Raw genomic sequence first — 19,219 nt, 5'->3', positions numbered from 1 at the left:
TGCTGTGCATAAAATAGCTGCACTGTTTACCCACATAACAGCGATTGCAAGTCGAAGTAAATCATTCTGTGTGAAGTTTTTTTTCTTTCTTAAATGCAGTCTCTTACCCAGTGGTCAGGAGTTAGTGTTAGCTTCAGCAATGGTTCTCCCACATGGTTTTTGGGAATTTTGGAAGTAATATTTTTCACCTGGGGGAACAAGATATATTGAGAAGTCGTTTCAATAAAGCAAATACACATCAAGACTGGAGAAAAACAAACTGAAGCACCAACCTTTTCCTCTATAGTCTGAAATAATTGTGCATCAGCAGCACCAGATACAGGACAGGCCAATCTCAGTGTTGCACAGATAGATTTAATTTCCTGACGAACGTCTTCATTGTCTTCAGCTTTAGACACTGGAGGAGATTTACAGTGCAGAATCCTAGCAGTTTGAAGCTCAGACGACAGATATACTGGAAGCAAACATATATAAAGACAAGAGGCCTTGTGTATTTGCATCTTTTTAACAGATCTATAGCTAACAAATTAAAAAACTTATTGATAAAAGCAAACAGTCGTCAATTTCCATTGGAGAGGAAATTAAGCACCTAATTTACTTTATCTTCATGCATTTTATTTATTAAAACAAAACACCTTATTAGTTGCTCTTCAATAAGGCTCCAAAGAAAATTCATCTTGTGCCGAGAAAGAAAGCAAAGTTCAGTTCATGATCACAATCACATTTCCAACACACTGCCATACAGTACATGCAAAGGATCAATATTTAACAGAGCACATTGCAAACACTTAGATTTAAAAAAAAATAAAAGCATCCAGTTTGGTGCTAAAATTATTATTTTTTTAAAATAAGAACAATTCTAGGTAAAGGTTTACTTAGAACTAATTCTGTTTTTAAACTTAGAAGGACAGGGAGCAAGCTAGAGTAAAAATACTTAATTGGAGGAATGCAAATTTCAGTGGGATGAGAAAGGATCTAGCCCGGGTAAATTGGAATCAAAGATTGGCAGGCAAAATTGTAGTGGAACAATGGGCTGCCTTTAAAGAGGAGATGGTTTGGGTACAGTCGAGGTACATTCCCACTGGAGCAGAAAGGTAAGACAACTAAAGTCAGAGCTCCCTGGATGACAAAAGAGATAGAGAGTAAGATGAAGCAGAAAAAGAGCACCTATAACAGATATCAGGTCGAGAATACATCTGAGAATCAGGCTAATTATAGGATGTTCAGAGGAGAAGTGAAAAAGAAAATAAGAGGGGCAAAGAGAGGGTACAAAAATAGAATGGCAGCTAACACAAAAGTAATCCAAAAGTCTTCTATAGGCATATAAATAGTAAACAGGTAATAAGGGGAGGGGGGGCAATTAGGGACCAAAAAGGAGACCTACACATGGAGGCAGAGGGTATGGCTGAGGTACTAAATGTCTCCACCAAGGAAGAGGATGCTGCCATATACATAGTAAAGGAGGAGGTAGTGGAGATACTGGATGGGATAAGAATTGATAAAGACAAGGTACTAGAAAGGCTGGCTGTACTTAAAGTAGATAAGTCACCAGGACCGGATGGGATGCATCCTAGGATACTGAGGGAAGTGAAGGAAAAAGGCACTGGCCATAATCTTCGAATCCTCCTTAGAAACAGGGGTGGTGCCAGAGGACTGGAGAATTGCAAATGTTACACCCTTGTTCAAAAAAGGTTGTAAAGATAAACCCAGCAACTATAGGCTGGTCAGTGGGGAAGCTTTTAGAAACAATAATCAGGGACAAAATTAACAGTCACTTGGACAAGTATGGATTAATTAATAAAAGCCAGCATGGATTTGTTAAAGGCTAATCGTGTTTAACCAGCTTGATCAAGTTTTTTGATGAGGTAACAGAAAGGGTTGATGAGGGCAATGCAGTTGCCGTGGTGTACATGGATTTTCAAAAGGCGTTCGACAAAGTACCACATAATAGGCTTGCCAGCAAAGTTGAAGCCCATGGAATAAAAGGGACAGTGGCAGCATGGGTACAAAATTGGCTAAGTGACAGGAAACAGAGAGCAATGGTGAACGGTTGTTTTTCGGACTGGAGGAAGGTATACAGTTGTGTTCCCCAGGGGTCAGTACTAGGACCACAGTTTTTCTTGATATATATTAATGACTTGACAGGGCACAATTTCAAAATTTGCAGATGACACAAAACTTGGAAGTATAGTGAACAGTGAGGAGGGTAGTGATAGACTTCAAGGGAACATAGACAGACTGGTGGAATGGACAAACACGTGGCAGATGAAATTTAATGCAGAAAATTGTGAAGCGATACATTTTGGTAAAAATGAGGCGAGGAAATGTAAACTAAAGGGTACAATCCTAAAGGGAGTGCATGAACAGAGAGACCTGGGGGTATATGTGCACAAATCGTTGACGATGACAGGGCATGTTGAGAAAGCAGTTAAAAAAGCTTACGGGATCCTGGGCTTCATGAATAGAGGTAGAGAGAGTACAAAAGTGTGGAAATTATGAACCACCTATATAAAACACTTGGCCTCAACTGGAGTATTGTGTCCAATCCTGGGCACTGCACTTTAGGAAGGATGTGAAGGCCTTAGCGAGGGTGCAGAAAAGATTTATGAGAATGATTCCAGGGATGAGGGACTTCAGTTACGTGGATAGACTCGAGAAGCTGGGGTTGTTCTCCTTAGAGCAGATTTGATAGAGGTGTTCAAAATTATGAGGGGTCTGGACAGAGTAGATAGAAACTGTTCCCATTGGCAGAAGGGTCGAGAACCAGAGGACACAGATTTAAGGTGATTAGCAAAAGAACCAAAGGCGACGCAAGAAAAAACTTTTTTACTCAGCAAGTGGTTAGGATCTGGAATGCAATGCCGGAAAGGGTGGTGGAGGCAGACTCAATCACGACTTTCAAAAGGGAGTTGGATAAGTACCTGAAAGAAAAACATTTGCAGGGCTACGATGAAAGGGCGGGGGGAGTGGGATTAGCTGAGGTGCTCTTGCAGAGAGCTGGCACGGGCTCGACGGGCTGAATGGCCTTCTTCCGCGCATTCTATGATTCTAAGAACTAGAATTTACATAGTGCCTTTCACAATCTCAGGACGTCCCAAAGAAACATAGGAACAGCAGTAGGCCATACAGCCCTTCGAGCCTGTTAGGCCATTCAGTTAGATCATGGCTGATCTGTATCTTAACTTCATCTACCTGCCTTGGTTCCGAAACCTTTAATACCCTGGTCTAACAAAACAGATTTCAGATTGAGGCGGCGATGACAGCGATTTTGAAAAGGAGGGGGACAACAAAGAGGGCACCATTTACAATGTTGGCTTGCACAGGGGACAGGAAGGGAAGCTGGGTGGTCAGCAGTTTAGTGGTAATGGGGACAAAGGAGCAGGAGGTGGGCCTCATGGACAAGATGAATTTGAAGAGGAAATGAGGGGAGATAGGAGAAAAACACAGGTTCCCATCTATGGTGTGTGTGTGTGTGTGTGTGTGTGTGTGTGTGTGTGTGTGTGTGTGTGTGTGTGTGGGGAGAGGGGGGAAGTAGCAGCAGAGGCAGCCAAATGGATGGTCTGAATATTAGTGAAAAAGATGTCCATGAGCTCCTTGCACTGTTGTTGGAGATGAGGGTAGAGGGGTTTAAACAGAAGATTGGTCATGGTGCAACAAAGCCAGGGCTATCTTTGCTCTCCAGGATGATCCTGGAGTAGTAGGTATATACACTAGCCATATAGACTAGGATGTCTCAAGTTTGATTTAGTTTTTGTTGAGTTAGCTGACCACTGATCATCCTTGTGCTCCTCGATTGTGAAAGGCATGGATGGGGTAAAAGGAAAAATCAACAAGGTTTCCCATCCTGATTCCTATCAAGTGACTCCTATTGGAGAGCTTGCGTTTGGATGGTGAGAGAGAACATCATCAATCTTGGGCGTGATGCCTCCACAATCAAACAATGGCCTGGATTTCCGGTGGTAATGACAGCGAACTGTCAGTGTTTGCCGCCATTACCCCGCTGAAACTTACCGTAACTTCAGGATTTAGTGCAAGCACAGCTAAATGCAGAAATCCTGAAGTTGCGATCAGTCATTCCCTGCTCCGCTGCGCTGTGGAACTCCCCAGAACCAGCAATCAGTGAAATCAGTTGAACTGACGAAAACTCAAGCTTTTCCGATCTACTATCGCTGTTAAACACCCCATAAAAAGTTAAGCCTTGTTGGAATAGGTATAACTGGGGTTTTAACAACATATTGACTGCTGAACAATCGTTCTGGCCCTGAAAAACGAATTTTATATTTATGGAATGCCAAATTTCACCATGATGATAAAAATTACCAGAATTTTAACATTAAAAAAATTATTTTTTTAAAGTTTGTTTATATTTCAGCTTCTATCATAACCCCATGTTTATGTCCCAATCGTTATTTCGCTCTCTAAAATTTTTAAAAAGTGAATTGATAATCGGTGCTTTTTATTTCCTGGTTTGCTAACTGAGAATTCTTCAATGTGATTGGCTGTTTAGACAGCTTGATGACATACATCATTGCTGCCCTACGCTAGGGATCCCCTTCTGACAGCGCTACAATCAAATTAACACTGAGAAAGCTAAAGTTTTTGCCACAGAGATCATGAGATCTTTGTGGGCAGTGGCGATCACCGTCGCTTTGTTGCTGACTGCAAATTCCAAGCCATTATGTTGACATTCACTATTCACTGTGGGGAAGACTTAATGGACCAGCTGATGCTTTCCTACCCGCCAATTTCGTATGCTCGTATTTAGGTAAACCAGTGAAGAATAGCCACTTTGAAAAGGTACCAAGGGGCTGCCTATGCTAAAGATCCTTCAAAGCTCCAGTCAAAGACGCCACTGAATTGCAGTAACAAGGTATTTTGGGGACACCTTGTGGCGAATGGTGGTGAGTGAGACACGGTCTTAAAACCTTTCAGATGAAAGTACCACATAGTGCTGCCAAACAGTATTACTACTTCTAAAACTTACTTTATAACATATTGCAAAGAAATTAATGTACAAACAATTTTACATTTTAAATGTAACAAAAGATTCCAGTAGCAATTCCTGCAACAAATTCATGGAAAATATCAGCTATAAGAATTGTACCATGCTAGAGTATAATAATTTAACTTACACAAAAGTTTTAAGCAGTCTTCCTTCTTTTTTAGTCTCTCTTTAAAATCTCCTGTGAGGAACGCTGAGTAAGGGCAAGACATCTCTTTTAGGAAGCCATTAATCTCCAGCAGAAAGCTTTCAACATCATCTGCACCTTAAATAGCAAGAGCCAGTAGAATTAAACATTTATTACAAAATAAGTAGAGAAAAACATAATGCATGTTTCCTTTAATATTTGTTGTCAAGAAGCTGAATCTACCCAAGAAAACAGGAAACTCTAGGTCACAAATCTCTCCCACCAATGCTAAAGCAATATATCACGTGAGCAGACAAAACTCACTCAGAAATGGCAGCTGTATAAAGCACAAGCAGCTGATTCCAATATATGCCAGTAAATCTGGCTGCTATCTATCAGATCACATAGTTCTCATTTCACTAACTAACAAGGATGCGCAACAATGATCTGCCACAGGGGTCGGTGCTTGCACCGGCAGCGGACATGCCCTGCACCAAATCCCAGATGTTTGCCTATGCCGATGACATAGCACTGCTGACGCAGGCATCAACGCTAGAGGAAGTAGGTAGGATGATGACAAGCGACGTAGACCTACCGGAATGCTACTTCTGGGCCTGGCGCCTTCGCCCCAATCCAGAGAAGACAGTTGTGTTGGCGTTCCAGCTGAACAACATCGCCGCCGGGAAGGAACTCAACGTTTCATTCTGCAGAAGGCGACTTACCCATGAACCGCACACAAAATACCTGGGCGGCACCCTGGACCGGGCTCTCGCCTATCGGCCTCATCTCACCAGCCAAACCGTAAAAACCAGGATGAACTTGATCCGGAAACTCGATGGAACATCATAGGGAAGCACAGCCAGAACACTTGGCACTGCAACAGTGGCCCTAGTCTACTCTGCTTCAGAATACCGCTCTGCCTCATGCTCCTGCAGCCGCCACACAAAGATCATGGACGTATAGCTAAGTATTGCCATGAGGACGGTGTCAGGGACGCTCAAGTCCACTCCAACTGAGTGGCTCCTGGCGCTGTGCCATATTGCCCCGCGTGTCATTTTCCACGACACCACCGTGCTCCGTGAGATAGAAAAAAATCACGAGCCACTTCAACCTTCTCATTCACAAAGACTTGAAAAAAAACAACCACGAAAGCACTTAAAATTGCACCGGCCGTCAATGTTCATGCAGCTGGTATCAACCCACTATCCAGATGGACAGAATCGTGGGACGCATGTAACATAAAGAACCAACACCTCATCAATGACCCAACAGCAGAGGTCCCTGGCTTCAACCTCCCTCGAAGGCGCTCAACCCAATCCGCACAGGACATGGACGATGCCACAAGTGGAAGATGAGGGATGACCCGAAATGCGACCGTGGCCATGAGTCCCAGACCATGGAACACATCAACCTGCCCACTAAGATCTGTGCAGGAGGCACCTCATTTCTCCACTCGGCACCTCAGGAGGCCATTGAATGGATAATCAAACCATTATAAGCTTTTCCCATCATACGAAAGTAGTACAGGTAGACTATCCTTTATCCGAAAACCTCGGGACCAGCCGTGTTTCGGTTTTCGGAAAATTTCGGATTTCGGAAGGTATTTTATAAGACTGGGAAATTTGTCGGGGGTGGGTCGGCGGGGGGTCAGGGTCGGCGGGAGTCCGCGGGGGTCGGCGAGGGTCCGCGGGGGGGGGGGGGGTCGGCGGCGGGGGTTGGGGTCGTGTGCCACTCTGGTCATGTCGTGCGCACGACTTACGCTGAACGAAAAAACCTTCGGTTTTTAGAGGGTTTCGGTTTTCGGAAGTTCGGATAAAAAGGTAGTCTACCTGTAGTACTAACTGATCTAATGCGACTGCCATGTACTGAAAGTTTGTAACAGTTCTTCAATTAAAAATTGAAGTACAAATCCCTGGGGGACACCACGAGTCACATCCTGCCAATTTGAGCACATACTCATTATCCCTACTCTATCTCTTACTTTCTAACCAATTCCCTCCCCATGTCAATAGGTTGCCTCCCATTCCATGCGGTTTCATTTTTGTTAACAGCCTCTTATGTGGAACCTTACCGAATGCCTTCTGGAAGTCCATATAAATAACATCCATAGACACTCCTTTATCTACCACATTTGCTATCTCCTCAATAAATGCAATTAGGTTCGTTGGACAGGACTTACCCTTTACAAATCCACTCTGGCTCTCTGTTTAGTTCATATTCGTCCAAGTGCTCTGTCACACTGTCCTTTTTAAAATTCTCATCCTTGTTTCACATCTCTCCGTGGCCTCTCCCCATCCCATCTCTGTAACCTCCTCCAGCCCTACAAATGTCAGAGATATCTGCACTCCTCTAATTCTGGCCTCTAGCGCATCCCCGATTAGAAACATAGAATCATAGAAGACAGGAGCAGGAGTAGGCCATTCAATGCGATCATGGCTGGTCATCCAAGTTCAGTACCCGGTACCTGCTTTCTCCCCATACCCCTTGATCCCTTTAGCCTTAAGAAATATATCCAACTCCTTCTTGAATATATTTAATGAATTGGCCTTTACTGCCTTCCGTGGTAGAGAATTCCACAGGTTCACCACTCTCTGGGTGAAGAAATTCCTCCTCATTTCTGTCCTAAAAGGCCTACCCCTTATCCTTAGACTGTGACCCCTGGTTCTGGATTCCCCAACCATCGGGAACATCCTCCCTGCATCTAGTCTGTCCAGTCCTGCCAGAATTTTATGAGTTTCAATGAGATCCCCTCTCATTCTTCTAAACTCCAGCGAGTACAAGCCCAATCGACCCAATCTCTCCTCATACGTCATTCCTGCCATCCCAGGTATCAGTCTGGTGAATCTTCGCTGCACTCCTTCCATGGCAAGAACATCCTTCCTCAGATAAGGCGACCAAAACTGCACACAATACTCAAGATGCGGCCTCACCAAGGCCCTGTACAACTGTAGCAAGACATCCTTGTTCCTGTACTCAAACCCTCTCGCTATGAAGGCCAACATACCATTTGCCTTCCTAACCGCCTGCTGCACCTGCATGCTTACCTTCAGCGACTTGTGCACAAGGACACCCAGGTCTCGTTGCACTTCCCCTTCTCCCAATCTATTGCCATTCAGATAATAATCTGCCTTCCTGTTTTTGACACCAAAGTGGATAACCTCACATTTATCCACGTTATATTGCATCTGCCATGCTTCTGCCCAATCACCCAACCTGTCCAAATCATCCTGGAGTTTTTTGGCATCCTCCTCACAGCACACACATCCACCCAGCTTTGTGTCATCTGCAAATCTGGAGATATTACACCTAGTTCCCTTGTCTAGATCATTAATATATATTGTGAATAGCTGGGGTCCAAGGACCGATCCCTGAGGTACCCCACTAGTCACTGCCTGCCACTCGGAAAAAGACCCGTTTATTCCAACTCTTTGCTTCCTGTCTGCCAACCAGTTCTCTATCCAAGTCAATACCTTGCCCTCAATCTCATGTGCCTTAACTTTACATGCTAATCTCTTATGTGGGACCTTATCGAAAGCCTTCTGAAAGTCCAAATACACCACATCCACTGGTTCTCCCTTATCTATTTTACTAGTTACATCCTCAAAAAATTCCAGTAGATTAGTCAAGCACGATTTGCCTTTTGTAAATCCATGTTGACTTTGTCCGATCCTGTCACTGTTTTCCAAGTGATCTGCTATTACATCTTTTAGAATGGACTCTAGCATTTTCCCCACTACCGATGTCAGGCCGTTTTCTCTCTACCACCTTTATTGAATAGTGGGGTAACATTAGCTACCCTCCAATCCATGGGTACTGTTCCAAATTCCATCAAATGTTGGAAGATGATCAGCAATGCATCTACTATTTCTAGGGCCACTTCCTTAAGTACCCTAGGATGTAGATTATCAGGCCCTGGGGATTTATCGTCCTTCAATCCCATCAATTTCCCTAACACCATTTCCCTACAAATACTGATTTCTTTCAGTTCCTCCCTTTCATCAGACCCTATGTTCCCCGACATTTCTGGGAGGTTATTTATGTCCTCCTTTGTGAAGGCAGAACCAAAATATGTATTTAATTGGTCTGCCATTTCTTTGTTCCCCATTATAAATTCCCCTGATTCTGACTGCAAGGGACCTATGCTTGACTTCACCAATCTTTTTCTCTTCACATATCTATAAAAGCTTTTACAGTCAGTTTTTATGTTCCCTGCAAGCTTACTTTCATATTCCATTTTCCCTTTCTTAATTAATCCCTTTGTCTTCCTTTGTTGAATCCTAAACTGCTCCCAATCCTCTGGATTGCTGCTTTTTCTGGCCAATTTATATGTCCTCTCCTTGGATCTTATGCTATCCCTAATTTCCCTCGTTAGCCACGGTTGAGTCACCTTATTTGTTTTATTTTTATGCCAAACTGGGATGAACAAATTCTGTAGTTCATCCATGCGGTCTTTGAATGTTTGCCATTGCCTATCCACCGTTAACCCTTTGAGTGACATTCCCCAATCAATCCTACCTAATTCGCGCCTCAGACCATCGTAGTTTCCTTTATTTACATTCAGGACCCTAGTCTCTGAGTCAACTACTTCATTCTCCATCTTAATGAAGAATTCGATCATATTATGATCGCTCCGACCCAAGGGGTCTCATACAACAAGATTACTAATTAATCCTTTCTCGTTACATAATACCCGGTCTAAGATGGCCTGATCTCTGGTTGGTTCTTCGACATATTGGTCCAGGAAACCATCCCGTAAACACTCCAGGAATTCCTCCTCTACAGTATTGTTACTAATTTGGTTAGCCCAATCTATATGTAGATTTAAGTCACCCATGATGACTGCTGTGCCCTTTTTGCACGCTTCTCTAATTTCCCTTTTAATGCCATCCCCAACCTCCGCATTACTGTTTGGAGGTCTATATACCACTCCCACTGTTTTCTGCCCCTTGGTATTTCTCAGTTCTACCCATACAGATTCCACATCATCAGAGGTAATATCCTTCCTTACAATTGTGTTAATCCTTTCTTTAACCAGTAATGCTACCCCACCTCCCTTTCCTTTTTGCCTATCTTTCCTGAATATTGAATACCCCTGGATGTTGAGTTCCCAGCCTTCACCACCCTGGAGCCATGTTTCCGTAATCCCAATCAAATCATATTCGTTTACCTCTATTTGCGCAGCTAATTCATCCACCTTATTACGAATGCTCCTCGCATTAAGACGCAAAGCCTTCAGGCTTGTTTTTTTAACGCTCTTAGACCTATTAGAATTATTATTTACTGTGGCCATGTTTGATTTAAACCGTTGATTTCTCTGACTGCCACTTTTGTTTTTCTCCTTCCTATCTTTTGCTTTTATCCTCGTTTCCCTTTCCTCTTTCCCCCTGCTCAGGTTCCCAACCCCCTGCCATTTTAGTTTAAACCCTCCCCCAGAGCACTAGCAAACACTCCCCCTAGGACATCGGTCTCAGCCCTGCCCAGGTGCAAACCGTCCGGTTTGAACTGGTCCCACCTCCCCCAGAACCGGTTCCGATTTTAACCGCTCCACCACTGGCAGCCATGCCTTCAGCTGCCATGGCCCTAAGCTCTGGAAATCTTTCCCTAAACCTAACAACAAAAGCTTGCACAAAGAGGTAGGTTTTAAGAACCGTCTAAGGAGGAGAGGGGTGTGGAGAGACGGAGAGGTTTAAGGAGGGAATCTTTGACTAAGCTATTGGTCATCTGTCCTAATATCTCTATGTGGCTTGGTGTCAAATTTTGTTTGATAATGCTCCTATGAAGCGCCTTGGGACATTTTACTACGTTTAAAGGTGCTATATAAATGCAAGTTATTGTTGTTAACAGATTCTGGTAACTTCCCCACAACAGACATTAGGCCTAGAATTTCCTAGTTTATCTCTCATAGCCTTCTTAAATAATGGAGTAACATTGATAATTTTCCAATCCAAGAGGACAATTCCTGAATCCAGAAAGCTTTGGAAGATCATGACTGGAGCATCTACAATTTCCTCACTTACCCTCGGGTGGAAACCATCAGGTTATGGAGATTTGTCAATCTTTAGACTCCTTATTATCTCCATTAGCATTTTTTAAAACTTGTATTACATCTATTAAGTACTCAGCTTCCGCACCCACTCACCCAGAAAGGGGATTCTACTGAAGGTAGTAAATTGACAAGATGTCTTGCTTCCTGTAGCAATTAATTTAAAATCACATTTACGTTGCTTTCATCTAGCCAATGTTACTGGGTGTAAAAACTGTAGGGGTAAATTGATGTCATCATCTGCCTGAATTTAAACATGGACTAACCGAGTATCATTTCGAGGATAATTTTCTACTCAGACTTTGATATACTATTGCCAAAATATTAATTGAACTTCCCAATTAAAAGCTTAAGTTACAGCCATTATTAGGACACATAAACCACTATGACACGGGTTCTTACCGATCATCATTTTGTATATAATGAGAAGTAATTACTTTCTCCTCAGAGGGACCAATGGAGCAAAACTTCAAGTTAAACACTTCTTGGAAACATTTTATTTTAAAAAGAGGAATTTACAGGGCCATGGAACAAGTCTGTCTGGTCTCAGTCATTTTTTTCTTAGGAGAGGGGAAGATGGGGTGGGGGAGCACAGTGTTTGAACGATAGAGGTTCTGATACTAGACGGTACTTACTGGTAGTAGCATTTATACTTTCTTCCAAATTACATAACACTTTAATCTGTGACGTTAGCCACACGCAGAGTTCAGTAAATTCTGAAGAGGTTGGCCCAGTCTCAACTGCTTTCAAAAGAGCTTCTTCTTCTAACAAGGGTCCACTGTACCTGCATCAAAAAGTAAATGGATATACCATTTAATGATCAATAGAAGTAGAAAGTAAATATCAAAACATGGGTCTAATTGGTCAAATAGAAAAGTTAATAAAGCAGGAATAATCTCAGCTTTATGGAAACATAGACAGACGATTAGGAGACTTGCAAAAGTAAAGTAAAATCTGATCTTCAAAATCCAGAATAGACAAGAAAATTGGGCAAAGGAAACACAGGCATTCTCTGGTAATGTTCACAATATTTGCAAAACCTACCGAGGTCCAATGAAAGTAACAGAAGATAGCAAAGGAGGAAAATGTCACAATTTTTATGGGCTCCATAACCAAGCGTTCAATATCCTTTTGTGTTCTGAATGCCAAACACTGTTCGATTGTATGATGCGCATAGCTGAAATCAATTGAAGGGGTTTATGAAGCTGAAATCTAAGGTCTCTAGAATACTACGGGAATCATTGTTTTTAAATTCCCCCTTTAAGGCCGGGGACTTAAAAATTTCATAACTAGATGGGATTATATACTACAGCGAAGGAACTTCCACTAAACTTACCTTCTTCTGTAAGGAAATTAAGGTAGTAGTAAGCAGAGCTGTAGCAGAAATTTTAACAAGTTAATAATTATAGGATACCAGAAACATTATGTAGTTATTCTGAACTTTTTATAAAAGGTTCAGAGCACAACACTGGGAATTACAGCTTTATTGCATTCCACCTTATAGTGGATAGAATACTGCAGTCGATACTGTAAATAACTGAAATCTACTTGAGATTAAAGGTGGCAATTACAAGCCCCCAGTATTATCATTACAACTTCAGTAAAGAATAATGGTGGATGTGAAATTTTCATGCATGTTCTACAGATTTTTTTAATCCCTTTTTTAAGGATTTCAGTAAAACCTCATGGTGGGTGAATAAAATTCTTACATTATGGCCATTTGATTCCAGAAGAACATAATTAAAAAAAAAAATTGTTCCTGGGATGTGGGCGTCGCTGGCAAGGCCAGCATTTATTGCCCATCCCTAGTTGCTCTCGAGAAGGTGGTGGTGAGCTGCCTTCTTGAACCGCTGAAGTCCGTGTGGTGAAGGTACTCCCACAGAGTTGTTAGGGAGGGAGTTCCAGGATTTTGACCCAGCGACGATGAAGGAACGGTGATATATTTCCAAGTCAGGATGGTGTGTGACTTGGAGGGGAACTTGCAGGTGAATTTGCAGGTGATGGTGCTCCCATGCGCCCGCTGCCCTTGTCCTAGGTGGTAGAGGTTGCGGGTTTGGGAGGTGCAGCAGTGCATCTTGTAGATGGTACACAATGCAGCCACAGTGCGCCGGTGGTGGAGGGAGTGAATCTTTAAGTTGGTGGATGGGGTGCCAATCAAGCGGGCGGCTTTGATCTGTCAAGCTTCTTGAGTGTTGTTGGAACTATACTCATCCAGGCCAGTGGAGAGTATTTCATCACACTCCTGACTTCTGCCTTGTAGATGGTGGAAAGGCTTTGGGGAGTCAGGAGGTGAGACGCTCGCCACAGAATACCTAGCCTGTGACCTGCTCTTGTAGCCACAGTATTTATGTGGCTGGTCCAGTTAAGTTTCTGGTCAATGGTGACCCCCAGGATGTTGATGGTGGGGGATTCAGCGGTGGTAATGCTGTTGAATGTCAAGGGGCGGTGGTTAGACTCTCGCTTGTTGGAGATTGCCATTGCCTGGCACTTGTGTGGCGCGAATGTTACTTGCCACTTATCAGCCCAAGCCTGAATGTTGTCCAGGTCTTGCTGTATTCGTGCATGAATGCTTCATTATCTGAGGAGTTACTAATGGAATTGAACACTGTGCAATCATCAGTGAACATCCGCACTTATGAATGTGATGGAGGGAAGGTCATTGATGAAGCAGCTGAAGATGGTTGGGCCTGGGACACTGCCAAGATGAACTCCTGAAGCAATGTCCTGGGGCTGAAATGATTGTCCTCCAACAACTACAACCATCTTCTTTTGTGCTAGGTATGGCTCCAGGCAGTGGAGAGTTTTCTCCGATTCCCGTTGACTTCAGTTTTACTAGGGCTCCTTGATGCCACACTCGGTCAAACGCTGCCTTGATGTCAAGGGCAGTTACTCTCACCTCACCTCTGGAATTCAGCTCCTTTGTCCATGTTTGGACCAAGGCTGTAATGAGGTCTGGAGCCAAGTGGTCCTGGCAGAACCCAAACTGAGCATCGATGAGCAGGTTATTGGTGAGTAAGTGCCACTTGATAGTACTGTCGACGACACCTTCCATCACTTTGCCGATGTTTGAGAGTAGACTGATGGGGCGGTAATTGGCCGGATTGGATTTGTCCTGCTTTTTGTGGATAGGACATGCTGGGAAGTTTTCCACATTATTGGGTAGATGCCAGTGTTGTCGCTGTACTGGAACAGCTAGGCTGGAGGCACGGCTAACTCTGGAGCACAAGCAATGCAATTACAGAGCGTGCCCATCCTGGCTTGGTTTGTGTCTCATTGGCCCATTTTGAGTTATGCTGGCAGGGTGAAGTTATTGATCAGTCACAGACAATTTGAAAACAAGATGCAGAATTATTTTTCCCACTTAAAAGTTTCACATTTATGAACTGCTTAATTTTGGCAGTGGGGGCAGGGAGATAGAGTGCAAGGGGAATAGAGAGTGCATGAGAGCAACCAGAGCGACCGAGTGCAGAGAGCAAGAGTAAGAGAAAAGGGAGAACACGAGTAAATAGAGGAAGTGGATAGGTGTCAGCCTTGGATCCGTGGTAGCACTCACCTCCAAGTCAGCAGGTTGTGGAGTCAAGCCCCACTCCAGTGACTGGAGCACAAAAATCACAGCCGACACTTCTCATCCGAAAGATGGCACCTCCGACAGTGCAGCACTCCCTCAGTATGGCACTGAAGTTTCAGCCTAGATTTTGCACAAGATTCCAGATATTTTATGGTACTGAATGAACTTCTTTGCTCAAGAGACTGGTGAGAATATGGAACTCACTACAAGGTGTAGCGGAGGTGAATAACATAGATGCATTTAAGGGGAAGCGAGATAAAATAAATGAGGGAGAAAGGAATAGAAGGATATGTTAATAGGGTGAAATGAAGAGGGGTGGAAGGAGGCTGGTGTGGAGCATAAACACCAGCATAGGCCAGTTGGACCTAATGGCCTGTTTCTGTGCTGTAAATCCAATGTACTTCAATGAACTCATTGCTCTTAAAAAAAAAATGAACGTCACTTGGGGGGTGGTCATCACCACTTTGATTCCTTTTAATCTTCATTTTTTACCAATAAATTAAAACCCAACACACCGGCGACCTGCAAGAAGTTGCGAGTGACAGTCAAGCGGGCCTGCTTCTTTTTCGGGTGAAATGGAAGCGCTTCAAGCTTACTTACCCCAGAGCATCCAGCATGTCCAGGACGTCGCCCTCCATAGCGAGCAGTAGCCGGCAATCAGCGGGTTAACGGAGCGGCCGCCGGGCCTGTTCGGACCCGACTCAATCCAACTAAAGCACCGGCCCTGAAGCAGACACTGGCCCGCTCCCGCTCAATTCACGGCACTCGCTCCTTTCAAACCTCCTCCCGCTCCTTTGTTTAACAAAAATAGAAAAAGAAGGCCCCGTCCTGCTGGAAACCTTTTGCATTCCCAAAACATCGCCTTCCTGGCGGTGGGGAGGAGGTACTGCATATATACATATAATAATAATTTACTTTATATACAAACACACATTCATAGACATACTTGTACATACACATTCATAGATATACAAATAAATACACATTCTTTATACATATACATGCATATGCACCCACACATACATACACACACACATATATATAGTTTTAAAACTACACAGCAGATCAGAGAGTAAAAAAGACATTTGGGGGAATGCTCCCTCAGAAGTCCAATAGGATTTTTTTTAATACCGAAGGCTAGGGATATGGCCCAGAAATTCGGGTCCCAACGCGTGAGTACGGACCCGATGGAAGTGCCGGAATCTTGCATGCGCGGGAAACCGGCACTTCCGATCCTCTGAACCAAGGGCTTCAGAGGTCGAACGTGTGCGCGCGGGAGTCTGCGCGTGTGCGTTGAACTTCCTTTTTTTTTACAGGTTTTAACGTGCGGGTAAGTCTGTACATTTTAGAAATGTAAAAAGCAGCCGTAAGGACTTCATTTTCAAAGGTAAGCGGTCAATTATTTAAAATTAAAACATTTTTTCCACAGGTTTTTTTACTTTTAAATACTTTAAAGCAAGCTAAGTTTATTTTTAGCCCCTTTTTTTATAAAATTACTTTTTCCAAAAATTTAAATTTTTGTTTAAAAAAGTTATTTAATGTCATTTATAGTTTATTTACAAAGTGTGATGTTTTTTAAAAATTTATTTGAAGGTAAAGTACAGCTTTACAGCCTCAGCATTTATACATTTTGACAGGTCTATCTGTCAAGACTTATGAATGGAGCATTCCCTGCTCCGATTGGCTGCCTGTTGCTCACGTGATCCCAGGGGACGCATCGCACTAACTATGCCCCTGGGACACGCCAGCATAGCGCGCCAGCCTCTGGGACAGGCCTCGGAGAGGAATTCCACGCAGGCCAAGAGGTCAACTGCCGGCGTGCTAGGTAAGTGTAGGTCGGGGGCTTGCACCCGCGGGAAGCCCCCGACCCGAATTTCTGGGCCAACAGAAATCCACAAAAACAGAGGCGTTAGGTGAGTGGTGCTTCGTGCCAGATAGGATGCAGGCGGCGGAATTCTGGAAGAGTTGGAGTTTATTACAGATTATCTGGTCATTTATCTCATTGCTGTTTGTGGGACCTTGCTGTGTGCAATTTGGCAGTCACATTTACTTGCATTACAACAGTGCCCACACTTCAAAAGTACTCCACTGACTGAGAAACATCCTGAGGTCGTGAAAGGTGCTATATAAATGGAAGTTCTTTCTTCTTTCCCTTATGTAGGGTGTAACACAAAAGGTCAGGGAACAGGTCATTAAAACAATTGAATCTGGCAGTGACAAAGGTAAGGAAGAAATTTTCAGTGGCAATGAGGGTGATGTTTTAGAAGTGGAAGAGGACAGCCTTGGTGATGGATTAGATGTGGGATCGAAGCTCAGTGCAGGGTCAAGTTGGGTCCTGAGGTTGTGTACTATTATGTTGAACTTGAGTGGGCTTTCTCTGGCTTATATTCTACTGCTTTGGCTATGTAGTTAAATATTTTATTGGTTAGGATGAGGATGGTATCGCACCTAGGACAATGCCAACAGAATATTTAACTACATAGGCAAAATAGTAGAATATAAGTCAGAGGAAGTATTGATCAAACAGTACAGCAACTGGTCAGACTGCACCTCGAGTACTGTGTCCAGTTCTGGTTGGCAAGAAACAAGAGATATACTCAAGCAGCGGAGGCAATACAGATAAGAGCCATGAAGCTGATCCCAAATTGGGTGGTCTGATTTATGAAGCAAGACCTGATAAACTTGTGGTTTTCCACTTGTAAAGGAGGCATCTATAGAAGTGATTTTATAAAGGTATACAAGATAGATAGTTAAGGGAATGGAAGTGATAAAATGTGGAATGTTACTCTAAATTATACTGCAAGAGTAGAGTGAAGGAACACAGGTTCAAACTAGCAAAAGGTAAATTTGAGGCCAATATCAGAAAGTACTTATTCACACTAAGAGTGATCAACACTTGGAATGGACTTCCAGATAGAGTACTGGAGGCAAAAATCCAGGAGTCTTTTAAGCAACAATCCGATGATGCATTTGGAGGACTTTAGGATCTTTTTGGATGGATGAATTAATATGGACCAAATAGCCTTCCTTATCCATAAATATCTTGTCGGAAGGGCTAAAATAGTTTCAGTCTTTCTGATGTTGAGCTGCTGAAAAATATTCTGGTTCATCTATAACTTGAGGTTGCTCAAGCAGTCTAACAGTACTGCAACCATCATGGAATTAAGGGTGGTAGTGGAGATGGTATCGTCATCATAAATGTGAAAGTTGACAGATATTGTCACATATAGATCAATAGGAAGGAGTCAAACATGGAATCTTGGGGAATACTAGAAGTGACTATGTGAGTACTCAAAGAAAAGCCACTGCAGGAGATGTCCTGGCAATGTTGTAGAACCATAAGAGAGTACCACAGAAGTGAATATGGAGGAAAAGATTGGAGGAGGATGCTTTGGTTGATTGTCAAAAACCACAGAGGGTTTGAGGAGAATGAGGAGTAATAATGCATCGCAATCACAATAGCACAATCTAGAATCATAGAATGATACTGCATAGAAGCAGGCCATTCTGCCCATCGTGCCTGTGCTCTTGAAAGAGCTATCCAATTAGTCCCATTCCCCTGCCCTTTCCCCATAGCCATGCAAATGTTTCCCCTTCAAGTATTTATCCAATTCCCTTTTGAAAGTTATTATTGATTCTGCTTCCACCACCCTTTCAGGCAGTGCATTCCAGATCATTACTTGCTCAATTCTCTTCATCTCGCCTCTGGTTCTTTTGCTAATTACCTTAAATCTGTGTCTTCTGGTTACTGACCCTTCTGCCACTGGAAACACTTTCTCCTTATTTACTCTCTCAAAACCCTTCATGATTTTGAACACCTCTGTTAAATCTCCTCTTAACCTTCTCTACTCTAAGGAGAACAATCACAGCTTCTCTAGTCTCTTCACATAACTGATGTCCCACATCCCTGGTACTATTCTAGTAAATCTCCCCTGCACACTCTTTAAGGCCTGGACATCCTTCCTAAAGTGTGCTGCCCAGAATTCAACACAATACTCCAGCTGGGGCCTAACCAGTGATTTATAAAGGTTTAACGTCTTTGCTTTTGTACTCCATACCTCTGTTTATAAAGCCACAGTTCTCATAGATAGTCTTAGAGTTATACAACTGTAAGAATTCACAATAATTTACAGTTCTGAAGATTAATTTTTTTGATTAAAGAATCCCTGGGCGTTGTGCTTTTAAATTTCCAGGGATAAAAATGGCTGTCGCACCACATGGCCGAAGACAAAGGGGCTTGGAGGCCGCTTTCTGTGTCTGGAAGTAAGGTTCAATGGAGACAAAACGTTGCCACAGGACAATGCTTTGTTTACAAAGCAATCGAATGCTATTAGCATTTGTTTGTATATCGAGTGGATACACTAAACTGCAGAAGAGACTTTTGTATCTTGAATGGGAACCGTTTAAGAACTGAATGGGCCTAAATCACCTAGCATTCTGGACAATAGAGCAGTTGTATTTCCCTTTTGTTTCAGCCCA

At 43.1% G+C, this 19,219-nt stretch overlaps 1 protein-coding gene across 2 annotated transcripts in view; it reads right to left on the bottom strand.

The window, feature by feature from the left end:
• The window catches only part of tslig3b (tRNA splicing ligase complex subunit 3B), a 46,705-nt gene extending 31,154 nt beyond the window's left edge, over positions 1 to 15,551 (bottom strand). Inside the window, exons 1-5 of one of the 2 annotated variants that reach the window (XM_086003476.1) lie at positions 15,341 to 15,551; positions 11,808 to 11,956; positions 5,133 to 5,267; positions 273 to 454; positions 108 to 188 (exon numbers count right to left, since the gene is read on the bottom strand). In XM_086003476.1, the coding sequence (XP_085859602.1) occupies positions 108 to 188; positions 273 to 454; positions 5,133 to 5,267; positions 11,808 to 11,956; positions 15,341 to 15,378 (585 nt within the window). In that variant the 5' untranslated portion in view covers positions 15,379 to 15,551. Of the gene's footprint in view, positions 1 to 107; positions 189 to 272; positions 455 to 5,132; positions 5,268 to 11,807; positions 11,957 to 14,725; positions 14,859 to 15,340 lie in introns of those variants that run through there. The other variant, XM_086003477.1, reaches the window with a different exon arrangement.
• Positions 15,552 to 19,219: the final 3,668 nt, after the last annotated feature.

This window comes from Somniosus microcephalus, chromosome 12, assembly GCF_052327205.1.
Source record: "Somniosus microcephalus isolate GS21.2 chromosome 12, FLI_Smic_1.0, whole genome shotgun sequence".
NCBI lineage: Eukaryota > Metazoa > Chordata > Chondrichthyes > Squaliformes > Somniosidae > Somniosus > Somniosus microcephalus.
This window is presented reverse-complemented; position numbering and strand designations above follow the sequence as displayed.